We start from the raw sequence: 24855 nt of genomic DNA, 5'->3' as shown, positions 1-24855 counted from the left end.
AACGTGATTGTTCTAAACATAAACATTTCTATAAGAGTCGTATTCACATATTATACTGCTTAATGCAAACTGAAGGTGTCTCACAAAGGCAACTGAAAATCTTATTGTGGCATTCAGAGGGTATTTGACACACGGGTTTTAGTAGAGAACTTCCACTTTTTAAAAGTACTTTTGTGTTAAAATGTCATCTATTAGTTCCAATTCGGAAGTAACACCCCTTTCCCTGGGGAAAAAAAGTCTCAAAATGCTTTAAAAGTTTGTGAGCCCTTTTCTCTACTGTACTGGAGCACTGACTCTGTTAATGACAGTCTTCTGAAGTGCATCAGTTTATAGATGGATACTCTGGACTTCTTTTGGCAATGGATTGCTGTCCACCTTTGTATTTTTAGGTATCCTAGATGCCATGCTAATAGATGTTCCTGACAGGATTGTTTTCCTGAAATTCAAAAGATTTTTCTGTGTGCAAGCAAATAATAATGGTGTCATGGCTCAGAATAATGACACTACTTCACTGAGTGATGCAGATGTGTTATTTCCTATTCTTTATATTCTCTACATTTAGCATGTCCCTCATTAAAGAATTGTGTAATCATGTGGTTCAAGATATCCTGCAAAGCCCTGCATGTGTGCCTGACTTTTAGCACTTTGAAAATACTCTATTTGATTATACTCACTTTTTCTCTCAAGGGATACTTTGAAGCTCCCCATAAGTCTGTCTAGAATTGGTACATGGAGAGTTACAGATATGCACACACTGCTTTAGATGATATCACCCTTGCCCTTCCTTGAGCAGTGCGACATCCATGTGTACAGGTGTGCCTGGATATATAATATAGTTTTGGCAGTTCTTGGCTTGCCATATAAACTGGGGTCTTCTGCAAGTGGAAGAAGCCGCTGCTAGGGGCACATCTGTTGAAATTAGCGTATAACATTAAGCTCTTACTTAGTTGTTTTACAAGCTATGCAAGCTAAGGGACATGAGTGAAATAAACGTAAGCAAAAGGACAGGAAGGTAGAAGAATAAGGAAACAGGATCACGTGAAGAAGGAAAGCATGTACCAGAAAAAATACTGGCCATACGGATAGTCAGGTGGCAAATTTGATTTATTCCCATCTCCTTCTTGAGCCTTCCATGATGCTAGCATACTTCACTGAAGCAATCTGAGGATTTCCAAGTGGGATTTTAGTTTCTACATACATGGATATTCTCTTCTCTGAAGCAATTTCTCTTGAACTTTATTTGGCTTTCACTGAAAAATCCCCATTGTCTTTTTAATGCCCTATAATGGTTTTGGCATTTTGTTCTCTACAGTGTTGATACTTTATCTGCTCCGCTATTTTTTTTAACATATGTGGTCACTCTGACAGCTATCCATTGTTTTATTTAAAGCTATCAGTTAGGCTAGATATATCTTCTCACTTTGATCATTTATGCTAATACCCCTTTAGCTGGTTTTCAATCTTTTTCTCATCCCACCAGGCAGTCTTTTAATATTTTTAATTCTTTTCTTCCATAAGGAAATAGAAAATAAGTTTTCCAGTAAGTGCTGCCTTCACAGATAAGCATTGCGCTAGTCCCAGTGGACTGTTGTAATGCTTTATAACCTCCTCCTTCACTGATGTGTATCCTGAAGTATCAGTACTTAAACTGGGAAGGACAATTCCTTTTATCAGGGAACAAGAAACTGCCATGCTTTCGCAGTTGCCAAGATTACTTATGTAAGGAGATATAAAAAGAATCCCCATAAGAGAAATTAAAAACACACTTGCAAAACCTCACAGTGCCCCACCCTGTACATCAGTGATGCTGAAGGATTAAAGTAATACATGTGGAGAGAGGACCAAAGGAAAATATGAAGATTGTGAGAAATAATGGTGCTGTTACAGTTCATCTTCATGCTTTTATTTTTCCTGGCGATTTCTCCTTTAACCTATTCAATTAATATTGTTTTAATTAGGAAATGATCTTAATGTATCTTTTACTACTGTCCGCAGAAAACCTGAGAACGTTTAATTTACAAATGTTAACTACCCTGAACAGTTGAGAGTAAGATCTGCGTCAGAATAACAATTCTTGTAAAGAGGTATCAGAATAACAATTCTTGTAAAGAGGTATTGGTCATCTGGAAGGGAATAGAATCAATAAAAATCTGGAAGAACACTTCCTTTTTTGCTTGCAAAGCAGTATGGGAAAGAGCAGAAATTTCCATAGAATTTTCACATGAACTAAGTATTATATTTTTGCAGTTTGGAAAAAGAGTATATATCCCATAAGTACTTACAAAAGGTAACAGCAAAAGGTTTGAAATTTCAGTAAAAATATATGGTCTTTCTGCATTGTCCCTGTTTTCACAGTAACTAACTATTAAGGTTTTTTTTTACAACATAGCCATTGGACCAACCTCTCATAGTATTTCTCAGTTACAGTGTATTTTTGAGGGATGTTGTCCTGCAATATTGCCGTTGAATACTATGTGAGTCTGGTCTGGACAGGGTAACTGCTCTCTTCCCAGTAGAAAAACGCGGGTGGCCTTATGAGATTAATTATATTTAGGTTAGTCGTGAAAGAATGAGTTCTTCCACTTCTGGAAATATACATTACATAATTATATTATGAATCCTCATCCAACATTAAGAAGAGTTTAAGGGATATTAAATGAGAAAGTAAAATAAAGAATAGGTAATGTTATTAAAGTCTTAGTAAAATACAATTAGGCAATGCTAAAAATAGTGTATTATGCTCTAGACATTTTTAGCTGAAACTAGTAAATATACTTCTTTATTCTAAAGCATTAGTTAGAGAATGTGAATATAGCAGGTAAATTGATGGGAATAATAGATAAAAAAATTACTGTCACTTACACTATACCTGTCACTATGAATGACAGAAGATTTCTTCCTGCAAAAGGAAGAATGGATGTCTTTGTAAAATGCTACTGACATTTATGCGGCATTCTGCCCAGATCAAAACCATAATGCAAATTGCAGAGCCAGGAAAACATCGTTCTGAATTGATTTAAAGAATTAAGCTGTTTAAAAAGTCTGCATATGTGATGTGACTGACCAATCTGCTGGGGGTGCCTGAGAAATAGAGATGAAATTACCTGTTTTTGGGCAAGGCTCTTTGGCCAGATGGCTTTCTCGCAGATTTTAGCCAGTATGTAAAGGTAGGATCTCCCGGGCAGTTGTAGGGGCTCCCTTTTGTACTCAAGAGCTCACTGCTCTTGACAAAGTCTAGAAGGATCTTCATTTCTGAAGCTGTGGTACTCCCAAAAAGACAAGATTTCTGAAAACAAAATGTAGCACCATACGCCAGTTAAAATAAATGTTTGTTGTTCATTGTGGGGGTTTACTAAAAGGCAGTCAGACAGGAAGAAAGTTGTCAGTCTTATCCAAGGTTGTCTTGTTAGTATCACCAAAATGAGATGACATTCATATATCAACATAATGGTGACCACGCCTTTCCAGCATGCACAGTAGTTGAGACAGAAATTGCAACCAATAGGCTGGGGTGCTAGCCCTCCTCAAAACTTCTCCTACAGTTTTATTTCAAGATGCTCAGAGATGTGAGTTTCAAGTACCCTAGTATTCCCTTACCTTATATGTATTTGCTTCCACGTGGAAAATCCACCTAACAATATTTCAGTCTGGATCAAGGAGCTGGAGGGAATGATAATGTATCAAGTTGAATTAGTTTGCAGAGGGAATACAAAAGTAGTTTAACAAGGACAAAGACGTACAAAGAGATTTCCATAATTTCATTACAGAGAGATACGATACTGGGAATATAAACTGGAGAACAAATGCCAAAAAGGCCCAGATATTCTGGATACAATAACTAGGCATCTATTTATTTATTTATTTAGCTAAATCATCACTAACCCATAAGAATTTACATCATCTCACAATTTACTCGTGTTATTTCAGAAAGACAAATTTTGGTAAAATAAAGAATCTAGTTAATTAAGATAGATGAACTAAGGCACTCAGGAACCTGAAGTTAGAGGAAGCTCACATCTTCCTTCAGTGAGGTGTTGAAATTTGTTTCCTGAATAGCTGTGTTAAAATAGGAGGAAATTTTGGAGACTCTAGGTCTACAAGCATCAATAACATTCTCCAAAAATATATTAGAAATGACAGGCTTCACAGAATGAATTAAGTTAGCCAAAACAAGCTATGTTTTGGAGTTCAAGAAGCATAACGAAGGAGAAGTGAGAATTGCTAAAGTCGGTGTTGGACTTGCAAAGAAGGGAATACAAGGGTCTTCAGTTATAAAGCAAAATGAGAAACAGGGGAGGTACAGCTCTTTTGCACTGAGGGTGGAATGGAAAGACAGTAAATAATGGCCCAGATTCCAGATAAATGTATGATCTCTGTTTTCAGTAAAACGACAGAGTTTAACCTGGGGAGTTGAATGGAAGGGAGAAATAGGATATACAATATTTGAGGTGGAAATTAAATGCAGAAAGCAGCCTAGCTGTAGGCATGTACCTAAGGGCCTCAGTTAGGATTCTGGTCTCCATAAACTTCCTATATAGTCAGTGGAGAGATACGTGTATCGCCAGTGACTCAGTCCCTCTAAAATCACAACATGTCAGAATCTCAGAAGGACAGAATCACAGAGCAGTTGAGGTTGGAAGGGACCTTTAAAGATCATTGAGTCCAACTCCCCCTGCTCAAGCAGGGTCACCTAGAACAGGTTACCCAGGGCCCTGTCCAGATGACTTTTAAATATCTGATGAGGACTCTACAACCTCTCTGGGCAACCTGTTCCAGTGCTCAGTCACTCTCACAGTCAAAATGTTTTTCCTTATGTTCAGACGGAACTTCCAGTGTTTCAGGTTGTGCCTGTTGCCTCTTGTCCTGTCACTGGCCACCACTGAGAAGAGTCTGGCCCCATCCTCTTTACATCCTCCCTTTTTATATGCATTTGATGTATACGCATTGATAAGATCCCCCGTCAGTCTTCTCCTCTCCAGGCTGAACAGTTCCAACTCTATCAGCCTTTCCTCATAGCAGAGATGCTCCAGTCCCCTCATCATCTTCCTAGCCCTTCGCTGGACTCACTCCAGTAGTCCCATATCTCTCTTACACTGGGGAGCCCAGAACTGGACCCAGCGCTCCAGGCGTAGCCTCACTGGGATTGAGTAGAGGGGAAGAATCACCTCCCTTGACCTGCTGGCAACCTATCCCCCCACCCCAGGATACCATTGGCCTTCTAGGCCACAAGGGCACATTACTGGATCTTGGTCAACTTGTTGTCCACCAGCACTCCCAGGTCCTTCTCGGCAGAGCTGCTTTCCAGCAGGTCAGCCCCCAGCCTGTACTGGTGCCTAGGGTTATCCCTCCCTAGGTGCAGGACCCTGCGCTTGCCTTCGTTGAACTTCAGGAGATTTTTCTCTGCCCATGTCTCCAGCCTGTCGAGGTCCTTCTGAATGGCAGCAGAGCCCTCTGGTGTATTCAGCCACTCCGGCCAGTTTTGTATCATCAGCGAACTTGCTGAGGAGGCACTCTGTCCCTTCATCCAGGGCATTGCTGAATAAGTTAAACAATACTGGCCCCAGTACTGACCCCTGGGGGGCACTGCTAGCTAGAGGCCTCCAACTAGACTTTGTGCCACAGATCACAACCCTCTGAGCCCTGCCATTCAGCCAGTTCTCAGTCCACCTCACTGTCTGCTCACCTAGCACATTGAGAGTCTTCATTTAGAGGTAATTTGGTTCTGCAGTTGGACATTTCAGTTAAATGTTTAAAACTGGGTTGGAATAATGCAGACTAACGCACTCAAACTAGGTGAAACTAGAAGTCTCCATTCCAGAGGTCTGAATGAATTGAATGAGAAACTGGAAATCTGGTGATAGCAACTTTAAATGAACGTGCCAAGTTGGCAGCGGTGGCATACAAAATAAGAACAGCAGATGTTACTTGGGGTTAAGAAGGGGAAATCAGAAGTCATGTGTGCCACTAGCAGCTTGTTATTCTGATGGCAACAGTCTTTAGAAAATATTTTGGAGGAAAAGTCAAAGACAGTGCCTACAGAATGAGTAAACTCAGGTTTACTGAAATTAGGGATGTGTCAGACAAACCTGATAACTGTCTGAGAATTTATTTTCTAGACAAAAGTAATGTAGCTCTCATCTGTCTTCATCAAAGCACTGGCTATGGCTCTGTTTTAGAAATTATATAAATGAAGGAGATCAGGATTATTACAAGAAAAGTAAATGAGTTAATGTGTTGGATAAAAAGAAATGGCATTAAGCTGTAAGTATTAAGCTGTAGGGGGGCTACTCAAGAAAGAATAGATTTGTGACTGAGCTCATTTTAATCTTTTTTTAATGCTCTCAACAAAGAAAAAAATTGTCTTGAAGAAATCTGCCAAAGACACAAAGCTGAAGGGCAATGTCAGCATAAAGGATGCTGAGAGATGAAAAGTATTAGGTGGCTAGCTAGCTAGTTTAAAATAGTAAGTATGAAACTTAGGGATCACTAAGAATAACTTCTGGTGTAAGTAAGGATCTCCTCAGTTAGAAAGGGCCGCGGTGGAGGGGAACTTGTCTGATCACTGCTTGATCACAAGGTTACTACAAGATGGAACTGTGAAGAAAGAAATGTATGACCTTAGTATGTGTTAATCAAGATATTCCTAAAAGAGATAGAAAAATATCAATTCCTTTATACAATGTCCCTGTAAAACTTCATCTAGAATGGTGTATACATTCTTGTCAGATAGGAAAGATTAATTCAAACAGGGATGTTTGGAGAAGAGAGATCCTACATTAAGGCTTAAACCTGGATTTTTCTCTAGTCCTGGAGAACAAAGGCTGAGCAGAACTTGGATGGTTCACTCCATGAATGAATGGGGGAAACAGCTAGGACAAAGAACTATTTAAAATTTTAAATTAATAAAGGCCCAAGAACAAACTTGTACATAGACCAAAAATTGTTTTCTAACCACCTGAGTAGCGAAGTTCTGGTGAAGGAGATGAATTCATTAATTCAGGAGCTATTCATTAGTTGGTGCATGATCCATTTATGAAGAAAGATTGTATGATATGACTGACTAAGAAGGTCTCTTCTAGTCTGATGCTCCTTTGATAATTCACTGAGACTGCTTCTAGCGCTTCTATCTCAAGTGCGTGAATGACAGTACTTGATTACTGCGATTACTGTGTACAATTACAGATGTAAAATTAATTGTGATGAAGTTTCCTACTAACTTTTTGGTATGAAACAATTTTTCATAAATACTCAGATGTTAATGTCTAATGATCTTTCCTCCATATATGATGCTACGGTTTTGCAGCTTTCAAATTCCACACATTCTGCTGATCTTTGGAAATTAATCATTATTCAAGGAAATTCAGTTTTCAAGTTAGGCAACCCCCTGCAGGAGTAGGGAGTTGAAGACTCCAAGATTGTACTTTGTGATAATACTTTGTTTTTACATATGCAGTTTTTTTACAGTTTTGAAAACACATTAGAAAAGGTAAAAAGAGCTATTATGTCCATTTAAAAAAAGAAGTAAGAGGAATCATTTAAACATATTTGGCCAATGTTATTACTATAATAGGAAGAGAATCAAGAGCTATATACAAAAAGTATCCTAGCTTTGAAAATTATAATCACAGTGTAACTGTATTTTCTGTAATCACAGAAAAGATACTTATTGTTCTGGCTAAGAATTAGGAATAATTTGATGTTGTTTTTTTTTTGATAGCTAAGGATTAGGTGCAATTAGAACACTGTTTGTTTATTCTTAGATGCGGTCTGTCAGCCGAATATTTAAATTCATTGACATGCCAACAGAAGAAATGAAAAACATGAAGCCACAGAAGGATGAACAGCTTTCAGATGCCCTTATAATTGAAAACAGGCATGCAAAAGAAGAGAAGAACTGGCCATCAGGAGGCCAAATGACTGTGACGGACCTTACAGCCAAATACGTTGAAGGAGGAGCTGCTATATTAGAAAACATTTCCTTTTCAATAAGTTCAGGGCAGAGGGTGAGACACTGTTTTGTTGTGTTTGATCTGACTTCCTTTAAGCTTAACTCTAGAACTGTCATTATAAACCTATTCATTGACTAAAGGGTAGGTTGAGTTCTGTAAGTTTTTGTCAGTGGAAGTATGAAATTGCCACAAAACAAAGTAATTATCTACCTCACCCAAGGAACGGAAATGTTTTATGTCTCTTTTTAATAAGAACTCATCTGTAGGACTATCGGGTACTTACAAAAAAAGATGAGGAGAATCTAGCTTAGTTGTAGCTAGTCTCAAGGTTTCTAGGGTAACTAAGCATGCTGAATGCTGAAGACTTTTCCTGGGTGTGAGTAGCAGAATATACTGATAAAATATATATGCAGCAGTTCTCCAAGTCCTATTGCTGTGTATGAAGCTGGCTGCCTTCCTCTCCTATGGAGAGGGAAGTTTGCTAGTGAACACAGATCCTAGGGGCAGACTGACCCAGGTGGAATAGGGCACAAAAGAATACCGACTAGTATGCCAAGGGTAATGCATCAGTAGCTCCAGTGGTCAGAGGAACAGAGTTTCTGTCTCACCTGTTTCATGAGTGCTGTACACTTTACCAAATTATTATATAATAAATAATAAACAGTTCTATTCTTTAAAAGGTTTACAAACCTTTAATTAATCTTTATGCATGTTTGGGGTCACATTCAGGAAAAAGCTTATTTTCAGGATAGCAATTAGACACATCTTTAATACTTTGCATTAAGTTCATGCTGAAGTATCATCCTCAGTGGGTGGAATGAAAGACTTAGCTGAGCTGAAGCCTTGCAGATGAAGAGGAAGGCTATTTTAACTTTCTATCACAGAAGAGAAAACAGGTTCAACGACAATTCCCTTCCCTTGACATGAGGCAGTTCTTAGTTTGAATAGCATTAGTCTCTGTCAGATTTATTGGATCTGTATCAGTTTACGTGAACTGAGTGTTTCATCTGCTAAGTGTGAGGGCACCAAAATTTGAAAGCAGGGTCTGACTTCCTGTAGCACCACTTTGAAATTGCTCTGCCTTTGGAAGAGGGGCACTTGTGACTCCTGAAATGTAGAGGTAGGGGTGCCACTGCAGGCTGGTTGAGGTACTTCCTGGAAAATCTGTTGAAGCCATGGGGTAATTAAAATGAAAGATACTTTTGTGCTGCACAGAGAGGGTGGCAGAGCAATTAAAACAAAGATCCTTTTTACAGTGATTATGATTTAGAAATTTGATCCAGTTTCGGTAATGAACCCTGTACTCATGGGTAATGTTTCCAGAATTAGAGCAAACTCTTTAATTGCAGAGGATTTGTCTCTTCCCGTAAGTAGGCAAGTGTTAAGCAAGCATGAGGTAGGAGAGCTCTTATCTACTGAGGGGGTCTGTGCCACACAGTGCAGGCTTTTGCTCTTCTCATTCAGTGGCCTGTGGCTGTGTTACAGAGGGGGGTTCCACACAACAGGAAGAATCTCACACTTCACTTTCTTGTTTATACTGTCACCCTGACAAAAACAGCCCGTGGAACTGGAATGGAACAGCATTATCTGTGTAACATTATGCTACTGAAAAAAACATTAGTTTCTCTCAGTGTGTGCCAGTGATTACTGCAGGTGTCGCTTGTTCCAATGATGGATAGGTGCAATCCCACAAGGGAAACACAACATTTAAAAAAAGGCAAATTATGTTTATTTCTACTTTTCAGGTAAAGAAAGGCAGAACTTGCAATTCAGCAGCACCAGCTGGGTGCGTTGTGGATTTGCATTGCTGGCCAGGGGTGGGCAAAGGCACAGTGTGCTCTTAGACCACTGTCCTACACCCAAGTTACCCCAGTATAAAGTCATTGTCTGATCAGTGTTAGATCCTCTATCTTGAATCATATGGAAATTGAGTAGCTCAGTAGTGTGATTAAAGTACACTTCCTATTTTTTCTCTATCAATCAGCTGGATGTGCTTTTGCTGAAGGACAGGCTTCACAGCAAAAATAAAGGAGGGAAAAGAGAGAGAGCTAGGCTAATCAATACAAAATAATATAAAAGCAAATATCTGTTCTTCAGCAAAACATAGAGTAAAAGTTTTTTTATTAGTTAATTCTTAGAGTTTACAGTAACAAAACAAAGAAGAGTCTGACCCAGTGTTTCATTCAGCCCCTGCTGTAGGCCTTTATCATTCCCAAGTGATTGACATATACTATGCTGTGGAGATCCATTTGGATAGTTCTTCACTGCTAACATCTAAGGGTGGCTGCCTTGGTTTGTGGTTGGTATGTGAGCAGTAATAAGTGTTTGCTTTTATTTATTTGCATTGCAGGTGGGCCTTTTAGGAAGAACTGGTTCAGGGAAAAGCACTTTACTCTTTGCCTTTTTAAGACTGCTGAATACAGAAGGGGATATCCAGATTGATGGAGTCTCATGGAACACAGTCAGTGTGCAGCAATGGAGGAAGGCATTTGGAGTAATTCCTCAGGTAATGAGAATATTGCATCAGCAGCACAAGGGCAGTTGTATACCTTTATTTTAGTTGGTTGTATATCCATATGCACACAGTTACTGATAAGCTTAAAAAGTTAGTTATTTAAAGCTGAGAAACAGAAACAAAAGGTAAAGTTTTTATTAGAAAGGGAGCGGGATGGATGGATGTGATGGTTTGCACTGAACTCTACCTTTTGAGACCTTCTTTGCCACTTTGACACAGAAGAATGCTTCTAGAAATGGGAAGGTATAGCACACTCAAAAGAAACTGTTTGTAGCCTGCTTATCCTTCTGCCTTTAAACAAGCAATCAGTGGTATTCTAACCCAGTGTTTCCTAAAGCCGAAAATCACATCTGTTTAACATGTAAATTCTAATATATTGCCTATTTTCCTTGATAGGCCAACAGCTGAATTGCTGCTTTTCTCTTACTTTACTGTATCATTAGCTGATCACCAACCTGAAAGCCTCACTTTTTTGTCTGTCACCTCTCATTATCCTGTCATGGTGCATGTCCATGGGAGCACTTCATGTTTTTTATGCTTGTAGCACTCCTGGTATATGGGAAGTAATACCGTTTATAGAGGGAAATTGAGACACAGAGAGAAAAAGATGCAGATATTCACACATGTGTAGACACCCTGATACTCCTAAATGACCAGAACAAGAAGTGCAGTCTGAGGAAGAGCAAACAATTGAACCTGGGACTTCTGAGTCCCCTGCTAATGCCCCAACCACTCAGTCTCCTACATTAGTTAAAAAGTGGTGGATTATCTGTCCCCAAAATTAACATTATTGGCTGCATGCAATAACCCTAAAAAGTAATTGCTGATTGTAACAGTAGGAATGAAAACTGATAGAATGAACTGCATAATTTTTAATGCCGTGTCTTGTATCTTTGTTGTTAAAAGCTGTCAGTCCTTTCCAATAACACGGACGCTGGAGTAACATTTTATGTTGGTCAATATCTTTCTTTGAAAGTTATATACTGTGTAATTTGCAGTTACTGTACATACACATACTTTCATAACTACATTCACTCCTTTAGAAATCCTGTGAGTGGAGCAGAATAATTGAAGTACAGTAGACTATAATTTTACCAAAAAGATACTTACAGTGTCAGAGGCAGACAAACACCAGTTGCAGATCAGCCAGCTACACTGCAGGAGGACATGCAGTCTGTGCCACCTTTAATCCTCTCTGAGTGGCCACTAGCCCAGATGCTGATCTATGTGATTTAATCCTCAGTCACCCTGGCTGGCCAGCTTTTGGCCAGCGCTGTCAGCTGTCAGCCCTTACTGTGTTATTCCCCCCAACCCATCCCCAACATAAAAGAGATTCTAACTGTTTTCCGTGCATACAGGTTTGTTCCCAAGCAGATAGTCCACTATCTTAGAAAGGTGGTGAGCTGCAGTTAACATAGGTGTGGTATAGCACTGTTCTTCACCAAGTAATCCGCTTTAAAATAGTTGGAGACACTCTTGGACAGCCAGCCAATTTAACTGAAAAAAATGCTGCTAGGTTTTCATTTTCGAGATAGTGATTTTTTTTCTCCGTAACTATCACTGTGGAACCATAGGTGTTTCTTCATTTTCTTCCTCCACTCTATATGTAGGCTAAATTCTGCTGTGTATCAGCAGAATTTAGAACAAACCCGAGTAACTGTAGTGAAGCCACTAAAATGAAGACTCCTGATCTATTTCAGCGTACAGGAGGTGGGATTTAACTCTGACTGAGCTGTTCCCGATAGCGTTGTCTTGGGTTTTGTAGCTGTTAAAAACAATGCTGAAATGCTTGTTCTGGAAACACAATGGCTTTGATTTTGAAAAAAAAGAAGTAGGACTCAAAATTTGATTTTTCTACTTACAATCTGATGATAAAGCTTTGTGTTGTGTTAGTTTTTTCATTTCCAAAATAACATCCCTCAGTAGCCTGAATAATGTTTATTTAAAGTACGTATGCAGAGGCAGCAACTCTTTCCTCTCTTTGCAGCTCTGAAATTGCGCTCTGAAATTCCCTCAAAGGCAGGAATTTTTAAGCACTTTGACCTTGCTAGAACAGCCCCTTTACTTACTGCCAAGTTACACCCCCAAGGAAAGGGAGCCAAGAATGCAGCAGTGAGTTCACTGGATTCATTTACTATCTGAGCTCTGCTGACAGTCTGGTTGATCGTAATCTGCCTACTGATCCGAGGCTTGCTCGGCAAGCTGCCCTTTGATAGCTGATCTGTCACCTTTTCTCTCCTCTCTTCAACTCTCATGTCTGTCTATTCCTGTAAACTTTTATTTGTTTAGTATTTCTGGATCGGTTCTGTCAGCATAACTGTACTGGTTACAAGCACGAAAAAAGTCACTCCTCAGATCAAGGTAGCTGTGCAACAAATTGCAAATACAGCCGCATCTATATTGGCAAAGATGATCTTGATGGTGTTGCTTTAGTTTGAAGAATAGTTATGTTATGCTGCTTGTGGAAGGATGTTTTTGCCAAGATAACCTATGTCTCCATTAGGAAATTTTCCTACAGCCAAGCCCTTTCCAATAGGGACAGGGCTTCCCTCTCTCTCCCGTAGTCCTCCTTACATCTCTTTCTCTCCAGTTTGTTTTCAGTCTCGCTCCCTTCTATCTCCAACTCCTTTGCTCTCAGCCCTCTCTTCATGTGGGATGTAGTTGCCCAGCAGAGTTTCTGCTTTCCACCTCCAGCTGTCCTTAGGCGTGAATGGGCTGAGGAGACAACTGAATTCTCACAAAAATCTGCTTTTGTGCTGCCACAGGATCAAGCTATTAGTCCAATAGCCTGAAAATGGGCAGCTCAAAGGTTACATTTCCATACTGGCAAAAGGTGAAGGAAGAAGCCAGAGTGCTGGGATAAAATTGCACAGATGGTAGTTTATTCCATTCATTCCTCTACCCTGTGATTGCTTTATGAGTTTCAGTAGCTCTTAGAAACCTCAGTCAAGTGTCAGCATGTTGTTGTGGTGAGTACTGTGTAAGTAAAAATGCCCCACAGAGGTACCTTCTGGGATTATGTCAAGATCTACCACATGAGTAAGACAAGATGGCAGTGAAGGCACAAATGCTTCACAAGAAGTAGCCTTGGTGTCGCAATTAAAAATATGATTAATAATTCTATTAGCTGAGTATTTGTTGTAGAATCACTAAGGGTATACAGAAAACATGTTTCTGCAGCCATTAGCAAAAAGTGAGAGATATTTATTACATGAGCAGGGTAACTTGCCCCTCTGCTGGTGAGATGCATTGGCTAGCCATTGTTAAAATTATACTAGTTCATTTTGGAAGTCCATGAAACATGGATCAATGCCAGAAAATCCCAGCCCTCTATTCTCTTAAAGTCGCCAGAGTTGCCAGGCTGTTTGCATGCTTCAGTTTGCATTTGCAGCTTCTGTCCTAAACCCTTGCCAAAGAACTGCACATTATGCCTCCAAAGTTCCCACATTCAGAATGAAGTGAAGTTTTCACCAGCACTTTCCCCTGAGGGAAAAGAAATTACATATACCACCCAGCCTTTCCTGGCAGAACAAAGAGAGCCTTTTGTTCTCTGCTGCTCACCTACAGCTTCAGAATGGAAAAAAAAAAAAAAAAAAGCCTGGGAGGCTGGCCTATAACAACACATGGATATTCACAATCTTGAGAGAAAGCTTTAGGTAACAAAAAGAAAATGGAGGTAGTTCTTTTTGAGACCTGCTCCCTCATGAAAACTTTCCAGTCTTGTCCTTCTCTCCCTTATCCTTAAATGTTGCAATTCAATTTAAAAGAAAAAGTGTTTTTCCTAGGTGGGTACCTCAGTGCTACATGCTTGTGTACAAATAGCATTCTAACAGCAGCACATGCTGTAATCTGCTTTTTGCAGACAGTACTGGGGTGTTCAGGAATCACACTGAGCCAGAGCCATAGCAAACTTCTGTTTCATTCAGTATATCAAATTCAGCACTGAAATCCAGTGCATTACAGTGGCATGATTTGGTGAATTGTATAAAACAAGTTTCCTGTAGCACCCACAAGGAAGTTCCTTCCCGTACCTCATCAAATGTGGGTTAAACACAGGCCCTGACCACAGCATTGCTTCCACAGGGTGTTTGTGATTCTAACATGAAGCAGTAACTCAGCAATAGCAGAGTGTTTCACGTAGAATCACAGCCCATCACCCCTTTTTATCTGGGCAGTCCTTTCTGATGCTTCTTCAGCAAGCACCACATTTCCAGGGTGCTCAGGGAGGACAGACAGCTGCATCTGGTCTCAGCACACTGAAGCTCTTTTGCTTACTAGTCACATAGATGTCCTGAAATATTTAATGGAGTTAAACCTTCAGAAATTTGGCTTTGAAAGGAAAATAGATGTTTGGGTCAATTTCCAGTAGAAATAAATGAGGAGGAAACTGAGACCTGTAAGGTGTTGGGCTGGCATTACTGCACTGTCAGAATAAAGGAAGGGAGTGACTTTAGATGTTTTTTTGACCATATCAAGCATGCTAGTGTTATTTTGCTGTAGACATTTAATCATCCTGACAGATCTCACTTCATTTTCGACATGTAAATGCTCCATATAGATTTAAAAAGCAAGCTTAGCATGGAGAATAAGATAAATGTAGCTTGTGGGAATGCTAGCTCACAAAAAAAAAATTCAAAAAGTGAAATTTCTCAACCTTTATCTTTGTCATTTTAATTTTTCAGTAGCCATCTCATTTCATTATGTCTATCTATCTGTCTGTCTGTCTCCAGCGAGCATGATTTTGCTGTCTCTCATTTTCTCCAGGACTGTTTACTTTCAGAGGTCACAGGAATGTCTGTTATGCAGCATTCCAAGGCGCTTCTGTAAAATGCAGCCTGCTGGAAAGCTCAGCTCCTCAGAGAGTGCATAGAGAGGGTCTTGCAGAGGCTGAATTCCTGCAGGGGATCAAGACAAGTCAGCATCACCACACCTGGGATCATCTGCTGCCCCAGACCCACATGCAGAGCACCTGTGGAGATCAATAAACACTCCACATGCTCATTTAGGGCAGTATATAGTTGCCTGCATAATGGATTCAGAGTCACCAGGAGCATAGTGCTTGTACTTCCCAGAGAGCTCTTTGAGAGACAGTGATTTTTTGTATCTTCAGGAGAACTTGAACCTTACAGAACTGGTCCCAAAAGACTTGCAAAAGGTCTTCATTGCTAAAGGAGACTCATGAAAACAGAACCTCTAACTCTGCAGCTAATACTAAAGCATTCAGGTAGCAATTCAATTTTCTTTCCTGTTGAGAAGTTGCTATAAAATCTGTGAAGAGGAGAAGGCAACATGGAGGTCATATTGCTTTTAGTCCAGCTTCACTTTTTGTGTAGTTGGTGTCATAGTTCTGCTGATGTTGCATTTTCTCTCCAGCCCTGGGGCCTGTGATGTGACCAAGGGGGAGTCTGCAGAAAGAGCAGAGCCCCTATGTGTCCAAGGGAGAGTTTGCAGAAAGAGCAGAGCCCCTATGTGACCAAGGGAGAGCATGCAGAAAGAGCAGAGCCAGCCGGCCTGCCCCGTGGGTCTGTATGAGGAACTTTAGGGGTTGTCTTTAAATGCAGCAGCAACGGCTCCCAGCCAGGAATCTTCTCACTCCTCAGCAGCCTCTTGTAAATTGATCCTTTACTCTTCTGTCCACATGTGCTTAGGTCCATCAGGATCTAGGTGCCTCCTCATAACACTTCAATCACTTCCGGGGCTTATCTCCACATGCTGGGTACATTCAGCATTGTAACTGATACATAGAGGCTCTAGACACTGAAGGGGATTAATGCCATTTAGAGGGGTTAATTTACAATATTTGGAGTAAGCAGAACATAATCATGACAGTATTTGTAATCCTGAGTGTTTTGCTCATATACATTTGTAGTTGCCTGCCAGGTCTGAGAAACTACTTGTTGTATGATCCCCTCCATTACCCATCCTGGGCAAATTTGAACCAGTGACCAAAAAGGAAATCATTCCACATTTACTGCCAGTCTCCCCATCTGTCCAGCTCCCCTTCCACCTTGTTCCCTATTTCTACTTCTTCCATATTTATAAGCAACACATAAATCCATGGGCTTCACTCTATTTTTTTTCTCATTCTAAACTCACAGAAATTTCTCCTTTTTCCTGCTTCTTTGTAAGTGGGCTCTAAACTGTCCATGTGACTAACATGATATTTACTCAAGTGAGTCCTATGTGGTTTCTAAAGAGCTGGAGGAGGTGTTCAAATGGGTAGAAAAGCACCAGAAGTCAGGACAATGAAATATTTACCTTATTGAAAAAGTGTACTTTGGGGAATGCCCTGCTTTTAGTGCCCTACTTCTTGAAAGTACAATTATTAGGAATAACAGCAGTTTCTGAAGAGTGCGGTTCCCTTTATTTCTCTCACTGCTGCACTGCATCAGGAATGTTATTCAGCCCTATCTTCTTTAAAACTGGTTTGTTCAGTTAACTGTTCTTTACCACTGAGAAATGAAAATACCTATTCCATTAGTTAAATGTATGGTGCACAAAGTGTGAACAAAACCAGATCTGACACTTCCGCAGCGGTATTATTTTTACTGCACCTGCTACGTGTAAGAATCCAATCCTGTTGCAAATACGTTGTCACACTCATTTAAGCTATCCAAAGTAAGGCATGGGAAAAGGGCTGTGCTGAACTTCCCTGAAGCATTTGCTGTTATGAATACTAATGATTATAAAGGAAAGAAGCTACTCACTTTTTCCCCTAGTATCTATTAAAAGTACTTCAACCACTCCTACCTGTGTGCGCTGCTGTGTCCGCTGCAGCTTACTTGGTCTGTTGCTTGTAGTGCAGTGAAGGTATTTCATTTAAATGACTCTACAGCCTACACGGTAGCATATTTGTTTTTCTCCTCTGGCCTCTTGAATGAGGTACTTCCTTCTCTCCTAAACCAAAGGAGATATTGGCAATGATTTACGTCTCTTAATTAGGTAAATTAATTAAATATAATGTATTTTAATCTGCCACATTTAAACTTATAATTAATCATCCTCATGTAAATGTGTGTATAAATTGCTTTGAAATCTGATGAAAGAATGCCAAGTTCCCAAGTTAGGTCAGATGGAAGTTGTGTAGACTGGCCAAACTATGGGAAAGTATTATTAAGTATATTCTCTCAGCTCTTTCTGCTAGTACAGCTAGTCCCTTGCTGTTTTCAGTAACATTTGACTACTGAGACTTCAGTTTAATTCCTGCAAGAAATTACATGGCTGTAAATCACCGTGATTTCAACCTGTGTTTTCTCCAAATAAATATGTTCTTTAGGAAGACAAAAGAGACAAAAGAGAAGAAAATAATTGTCTCAGATATTTCCTCTCAACTTAATATTTGTTCTGTATGTACAAGGAAAGAACATGCAAATGGTAATATTTCTCAATAAGGTACTTACATTCTTTGAGAGCAAGTTCTCCCTGCTATAATCAGCAGGTGTACTTAGCAGCATGGAAGACAGCATATGAGTTTCTTCTCATAAAAAATATTGTGCAATCTCAGTGTCACTTCAAGAACCTCATTTCCACCAGAATCTGACACACCTACCCCATGTAAAAAGAGATTAAACAAATATTTAATTTTGTCTGAGTCACTGCTTTGCGGGCTACAAAATGTGTTTGTAAGAGATGTTCCTTTAAATCTTGCCTAAATGGATGGAAAAAGCAGAACTCAATGGCAAATTTTAGTGGGAGAAGGGTGCACTCTCCATATTGAGAAATGTACGTCCTTTTCATCTTCTTTGGCAGAAAGAACGCACAGGATAGAGCAGGGAAAGAGCCCAGACTGTGGCATCAGCCAGAGAAGCCTCTTATGTGAACGAATTGCTGCTGCTACACGCATGAATCAGTTTGTGCTGTGTCACATCTCAGTGACATGAAATGGAGAGAGAGAACTCCTTTTGAGATAGGGTTGGAACATGCTGAAATGTAAAGTAACAGAATGATGCTCATGTATATTTTACTATAACCAATTAGAAAAAAATGCATCAGTTTAAAACAATTTACAATAGTTTTTAATAAGTTTTTGGGGAGAAAATTGTCAAAAGCTGAGCCTCAGGGTTTTAAAATAGCATTTTTGTAACAAAAAACTGTGTAACTTTGTAACTTTTCCAAAGTTTTTAAAATCTGCATTAAGCTCTGTCTGGTATTGCAGAGGGGTATTCTTCTTCCTGTACGCATTACAATTTACAGTGTCTTACAAAATGTTTAATGTGTATCAGTCCATCTATCTGTATCTGTATCTCTTTTCTCTCATAGAAAGTGTTCATATTTTCTGGGTCTTTTCGGAAGAACTTGGATCCTTATGGGCAATGGAATGATGAAGAAATATGGAGAGTTGCAGAGGAGGTAAAATTGTTCAATGTTATTTGTATTCCTCTAGTAAAGTACTTACAGCAGAGCACAGTGTAGGTCAAACGGTTGTCTTATGTTAAATTTATACAGAGCCTTAGAAATAAAATGCTTAGAAAAGATAACGCTATGCTATAAACCACATTTCCTTATTACCTAATAAAAAGTTGCCTTTGTCAAAGTTAGAAAAGAACATTGATAAACTTTCATACAGCACAGTTTGATTTCTTCATGCAGTGATTTAGCAAAGGTGAGGTTTTGTGTTTGGCTCTGCTGGATGGCTCTGAAAAAAAAAGTGGAGGAAGTTGATACAGAAAAAAAATCCTGTAAGCTTTTGTCATTCTAATGCTTTATCAAACATATGAAATCACTGTAAGGCATTTTTCAATTAAAATGTGTAAAGGTGACTAGTAAACATTTTGGATGCCAGAAAAGAATGAAAAATGTGTGTCTGGCCTGTCGTAGAAAGAAGACTTGTTGTTGCAATAGAAAATATTTATATTCAGTTTAGAAAAATCTTTCATCAAAGTATTTTACAGCTATTGCAATTTTGAGGCCAAGCTAGAGCCAGCTGAGAAGGAGCTCTCTGACATTGCATTCAGGCTTACAAACAATCAGTGCCACAGGCAGGTGCCTCTTGGATGGAATAATAAGCATCATGGCATATTATCTTATAAACATGAGGGGATCTTTTTGTTCTAATTTTATGTTGGGGTTTTAGCAACATTTTGTTTTCCAATTCTGCAAGATTTGGGGCCAGATTTTTACAGTCTGTTTTGATGTGAGATAAAACCCATGCATTATGGTTGTAAGATGCCACCTATTGGCTCTGGTAGTGTTTAATAGATTACATAGGTGTAAAGAATGCCCAATAAAAAGGCAAAGAGATTTAAGGAAAGGAAGGTGCCATGGTCTAGAAAGCAGATCTCTTTCCAAAATACAGACAACCTGATTAATACAGACTCAACAGTGAATCTGTGCTATTTTCGTTGTTCATAGCAAGTCTTAAGTATCATAAAATGTTTCTAAGTGCAGGACTTAATCCAAACACTTCCTCATTTCATATCCAGGAGGTTAACTCTGTCCCTGCCCTCTCTCTGGGGCTTGCGCAATCTCTTCCCTATGCTTGGAAAAGAGGAAGGTGGACACTGTCTGTCACTAATTTACTGTAAAATAAAAGCACCATGACATTTTTGGTTAAATGATGTGATAGAAACTTTTTAGCAGGTTGTGGTAGCGACAGTAGAGTGCTCAATGTTGCACTTCTCTGACTTGCAGAGAGGTGGATTAGCCTTCCCTTTCTTGAAACAAGACAAATTTTGTTTCTCGTTTTGGTGGATTGTTTTCCCTCACGGTGTGAATCAAGCCTGGGATGTTAAAGAGCTAAGCCTTACTTGTAACAGTAGGGAAAAAAATATACTGAAGTGTTTATTATTAAGGAGTTTGGTAAATCTCTTAGAAAACTGCAATGCGGTCGCAATAGTTGTTCGTTAAATAAGAGAGTGAAAAACAAATAGGAAAGAAAAAGAACTGTAATACTTTATAGTAGAAGTAATTTTATTGTTTACAAAGTTAATGCTCTTGAAATCTGGCTCATTAGAGACAATGACCCAGTGTAACTTTGGGAGCCCAGCACAGAAAGAAAGTTAATTTTCACTTTATCCCTGATCCACATTAGCTGCTGAGGGTTTAGAGGATACTGCTGAGATCAGCAGCATTTTTTACGTTTCCTTGCAATCAGCTACAAGAGAGCAAGGTGCGAACAAACGTCAGACATTCCACTTCTGAGCTACCCCAATATTTCAGCACCTGAATCTGTCAGACTTGCGCCAGCTTTTGAGGCTAAATTTTACTCCTACTCTCAGCTGTGTGGGTCTTAAAGGTATACAGATAGACCATGCATGGTTTTAAGAAGAAAGCACCTTTTCCAACTATTATTTGCAAAATTTTACTAAAGGGCGCAAGGCATGTTTAAAAGAGGAGTAAGGAACAAAACAGTGACCTTAATTTGTTTATAAATAAACGCCTGAACTCTTCAGAAATGCAACACATGTACCTGGACACCACAGTTTAATATGGTTTCCATGTAAAAAGGAAACAGAAATTTTTTGCCCCAGGATGAAAACAAGTTGCAGATAACATGTCGTAATTCAAAAATCCAAGGCAGCTCTTCATAAACCATTGGGATTACATTGCTTTTTTATAATGTATTCTGGAGCAATGCAGATCACATGTTTCCTAGTTCTCATATTTTACAAACATTTCTCTGTAAACATAGCTGATTAGGCCAAGGAACATAGTCGGTTTGCACATGTAGAAGATGCAAAGCATTGCTTTGGGGTGTACAAAATTCACTTCCCAATGAGAGCAAAAGGAGCACTGCAAGAAACAGTCAGAAAACCTCTCATGTGCTGGATTCCAGTTACTGGAATTGAGTGAAGCAGATTCCTATCACAGACACCTCTCGAAGCACTTTGTCGTCAGTGCGGGAGAGAAGCCTGTGATGCCAGTAACGTGAACAAAGGGCGCAGAACATTTGAGGCAGCAGAAAGAGCAGATGGAAACGGTCTTGGAGCCATAGAGATAACTGCTGTGGTGAGCTGGGTTATTTTCTCTGTTTCTGTAATGTAGCATGTGAATTTTGGTTGGTTCTTTTTACCCTTTCGTAACCAAAGAGGCCTAATTTCCTTTCAGAACCTCCTTCCTTAATGTTACCAATGAAGCATATCACTGCTGGATAAAAAGTTTCAAATATATTCCTTTCTTTAGACTGCTAACTCTAAATGTTTTCCTCAAAATGCCAAATACTCATTGTAAGTGACAAACAAATGAAGTATTAACTCTTAACTTCTCAACAAAAATGCTAGCCTGTTGTATTATTCAACTATTTCAGAGCTTTTCACATCATCCAGCTAGTGGCTTGCATTAAGTTTGCAGGAAAGATTCTCATTTTTATCAATTTATATTTTCTATTCATTGTCAGAAACAAAAGGCAAGGAAGTTGAAGGCAATGGTTGTCATACCCACAGTCAGCAGTAACTGTATCTCACAGATTTTCCTTTACTTTTTCTTTCCTGCAGGTTGGGCTGAAGTCTGTAATTGAGCAATTTCCAGGCCAGCTTGATTTCATTCTTGTGGATGGAGGCTGTGTCCTCAGTCATGGGCACAAACAGCTCATGTGCCTTGCCCGATCAGTTCTCAGTAAAGCTAAAATTTTGCTGCTTGATGAACCAAGTGCTCACCTGGACCCTGTGTATGTTACCTTCATTCATTTGTTCTATCCTTCAATATGAAATAAGAAAATCAGTACGGCAGCACCACCTAAAGAGACCTTTTGCCGTTTGTCTGGTCCTTCATTAAGCCTGATTTCAGCATCAGGAACAGACCTTGATAAAAGGGCTTGCATAAAATGTACCTCCTCAGAATATGCTTAGCGAGAAGTGGGGTGTCGGACCCTGTTTCTGGAAGAGTAGCAATTCCTTACTCAGCTGTGAGCAATAATCTGTCGGTGCTGGCCCAGCTCCTCTGGCAGGAGTATGTGAGAGGAACAGAGCGACACAGAGAAAGAGAGAGATGCAGAGACAGGGGCTGTTACGCAGTCTAGCCAAGCTGAGTTCTTCCAGGAAAAAGACTGAACAGGTGGTGGTTAGCCTCTTGTGTTCATACACAGCCAGATTCAAGGCTTGGGTAGTCCACTGCGACCTGTTTCTCTGTGTGGGTGTATGTTCTGTGTCACAAGTCAGCTTATCATAAAACAAAATACTAACAGAGAGCCAAACCTACTGCTGCTGGATGCAAATCTGTAGGCTCCCAATTGGACTCTAGTGAGTTTCCAAGGCCATAAGCAAGCCCATATCAAAATAGGGTTTCAGACAGGGTGTGGGGGGGTATTCTTTGATCTCTGCTGAGTGCCTGTTATAACACGTATAACACGTTATTCCTTACAATTACATTACCACTAAAATGTAACATAATGGCTATTACCCCAGGATGATGTATAAACATTAAACAGAGATGGGGGAGAGACTCTATCCCCCAAAGCTTACGTTCAGACTAAGATGATCATAGCCAGTGAATTCAACAGTCAGTTGCAAAAGGGTCCAAGGAAGTGACAGTGCAATAGCAAAATGGGTCTTTATAAATGAAGTGTAAATAGACCCACTTCATGTGATTGAAACTTTAGCACAACTAAAATGAAACTGCAGTGCTTGGCTAAGTGTTTGCTGAGTCAGATAGAAGGGATTTAAGAAGAAAGCCTTTGTGAATTCATTCAGTTTATATCATCTATGTGCATTTACATACATAGATGTGTGTGTGTGTGTGTGTGTGTGTGCGCGCGCGCGCGCGCGCCCGCGCGTGTCACATACACACAGATATTCTGGAAATGGAAAATTACAAAGTGATTTCCTGGGATTTTACAATTGAGCGTTTGGTCACAATCATCAAGGGAAAAAAATGTTTAAAGAATTTTGAAGGCAAATGCATTGAAAGGGAAAGACCTGTTAGCAAAGGTCTTTACAGCTCATTTTGCTATGGGCTATATTGGATGGGCTATCATCAGTGTCCAGTGTGTAATTTTCTTGTTGAGAAAAAAAATACTGTGGCAAGGATTAGGTACAGGAAGGACCAGTTAAGAGGACAATATGTTTGTGTCTAGTTGGCTTTTAGGGCATTTTGTTTAAGCTACTGTATTCCGATTCTGATTGTCCACTATGCCAAATATGTCCTGAGCTCTTGTATTTATTGGTTTTGGGGGAAATGGCTGATAACCAGATCCTTCTCATTAGTTTAAATCATGATGAAATAACAGAGTTTATTAAATGCTACTAGTTCACAGATCCACACTTAGACAAATAGTTGCTGTATCAGTGATATCAATCACAGAGTTACTCACCTAAACATTTTACTGTGAAACCTGCACTATTTGTTTAGTTTCCGCAAGGATCCGACTCTCGGAGCAATGGAGTTATATGAGATTCTCAGCAGAGAGCACCGCAGATCGGAGGGCTAACTCTTCTGTTTGGCAGTGTCTGAGCTGACTTATCTCTAGCTAAAAAGCAAGAATGTAAATTATGTCAAAAGAATGACAATGTTGTGTAGCGTATTTATTGAAAGAGATGTATTTTAGTAATTCTGCATGGAGGATCAGATAAGATTAGTTACAGCCTTAGTTTTTGTAGGTGATATGTACCTTCACAGCAGAAACTGCAGCATGCTGAGACACTGCAGACCAGTATTATGTGTGGATGTGCATACATGTGAGCTTCACAATGTGCAGCTAGGCTATTAAATACCATAATTAACTTTATGGGCTCTGCCGGCATGTACATTGCAGTCTAAATGCCAACAATTATTTGCCTTTCAGAACTTCCCAGGTGATTAGGAAAACGCTGAAGCATGCATTCGCAGACTGCACAGTAATACTCTCAGAACACAGGCTAGAAGCGATGCTGGAGTGTCAGCGATTTTTGGTGAGTGTTTCTCGCAATCTTATATAATGTTATTTTACCACATTTGATGAATATGCAAACACACCAAGTAACCCTCCCAAAGGCTGGCTTAACGAAGTCTGCTGCGCCTAGATCACAATAGGGGCGATTCATTCAGCTGAGCCGCCCAGTCACCTGTACTCCCATGACTGCACAAGAGCAACAGTCTGTGATGTGCTCTTTCATGCAAGCTGTCATAGACATCTACCTTCAGATGGGCTGGATCACATTCTGGAAGAGCAGGAGTTGCTCTCTTAATCAGGACAGTTCAGATGACTAGGTTAGCTAACTGCTGATACAGGTGCCTTATTTTGCTGATTGGCTCAAGAACTCCAGAAAAATCTCAGCATATCACAGGACTTTACTACTGCAAGGGCAGAAGTGTCAGGTAATTGTTCCTGCTTGATAGGAGGATACGTGGGGAGGAGGAGATCCCTGAGAAAATAGCTGATGGGTAGAAGCTTTGATCATTTTTATAATGCAGCTTGAATACTCCTTTCTATTTTAATCAAAGCAAGAAGGCTTTGGGGGCTTGGGGTATTTCTTTTGT

The 24855-nt window shown here is 39.7% G+C and overlaps 1 protein-coding gene across 2 annotated transcripts in view; it reads left to right on the top strand.

Annotated features, from left to right (window-relative positions):
* CFTR (CF transmembrane conductance regulator) overlaps positions 1 to 24855 on the top strand; it is a 91157-nt gene that overhangs the window by 64289 nt on the left and 2013 nt on the right. For both annotated transcript variants that reach the window (XM_068932612.1, XM_068932611.1), the window contains 5 exons: positions 7761 to 8003; positions 10300 to 10455; positions 18724 to 18813; positions 21897 to 22069; positions 24182 to 24287. In XM_068932612.1, the coding sequence (XP_068788713.1) occupies positions 7761 to 8003; positions 10300 to 10455; positions 18724 to 18813; positions 21897 to 22069; positions 24182 to 24287 (768 nt within the window). The remainder of the gene's footprint in view (positions 1 to 7760; positions 8004 to 10299; positions 10456 to 18723; positions 18814 to 21896; positions 22070 to 24181; positions 24288 to 24855) is intronic.

The sequence above is a fragment of the Struthio camelus genome, chromosome 1, assembly GCF_040807025.1.
Source record: "Struthio camelus isolate bStrCam1 chromosome 1, bStrCam1.hap1, whole genome shotgun sequence".
Classification (NCBI taxonomy): domain Eukaryota; kingdom Metazoa; phylum Chordata; class Aves; order Struthioniformes; family Struthionidae; genus Struthio; species Struthio camelus.
Note: the sequence above shows the minus strand (reverse complement) of the source record. Positions and strands in the feature narration are given on the sequence as shown.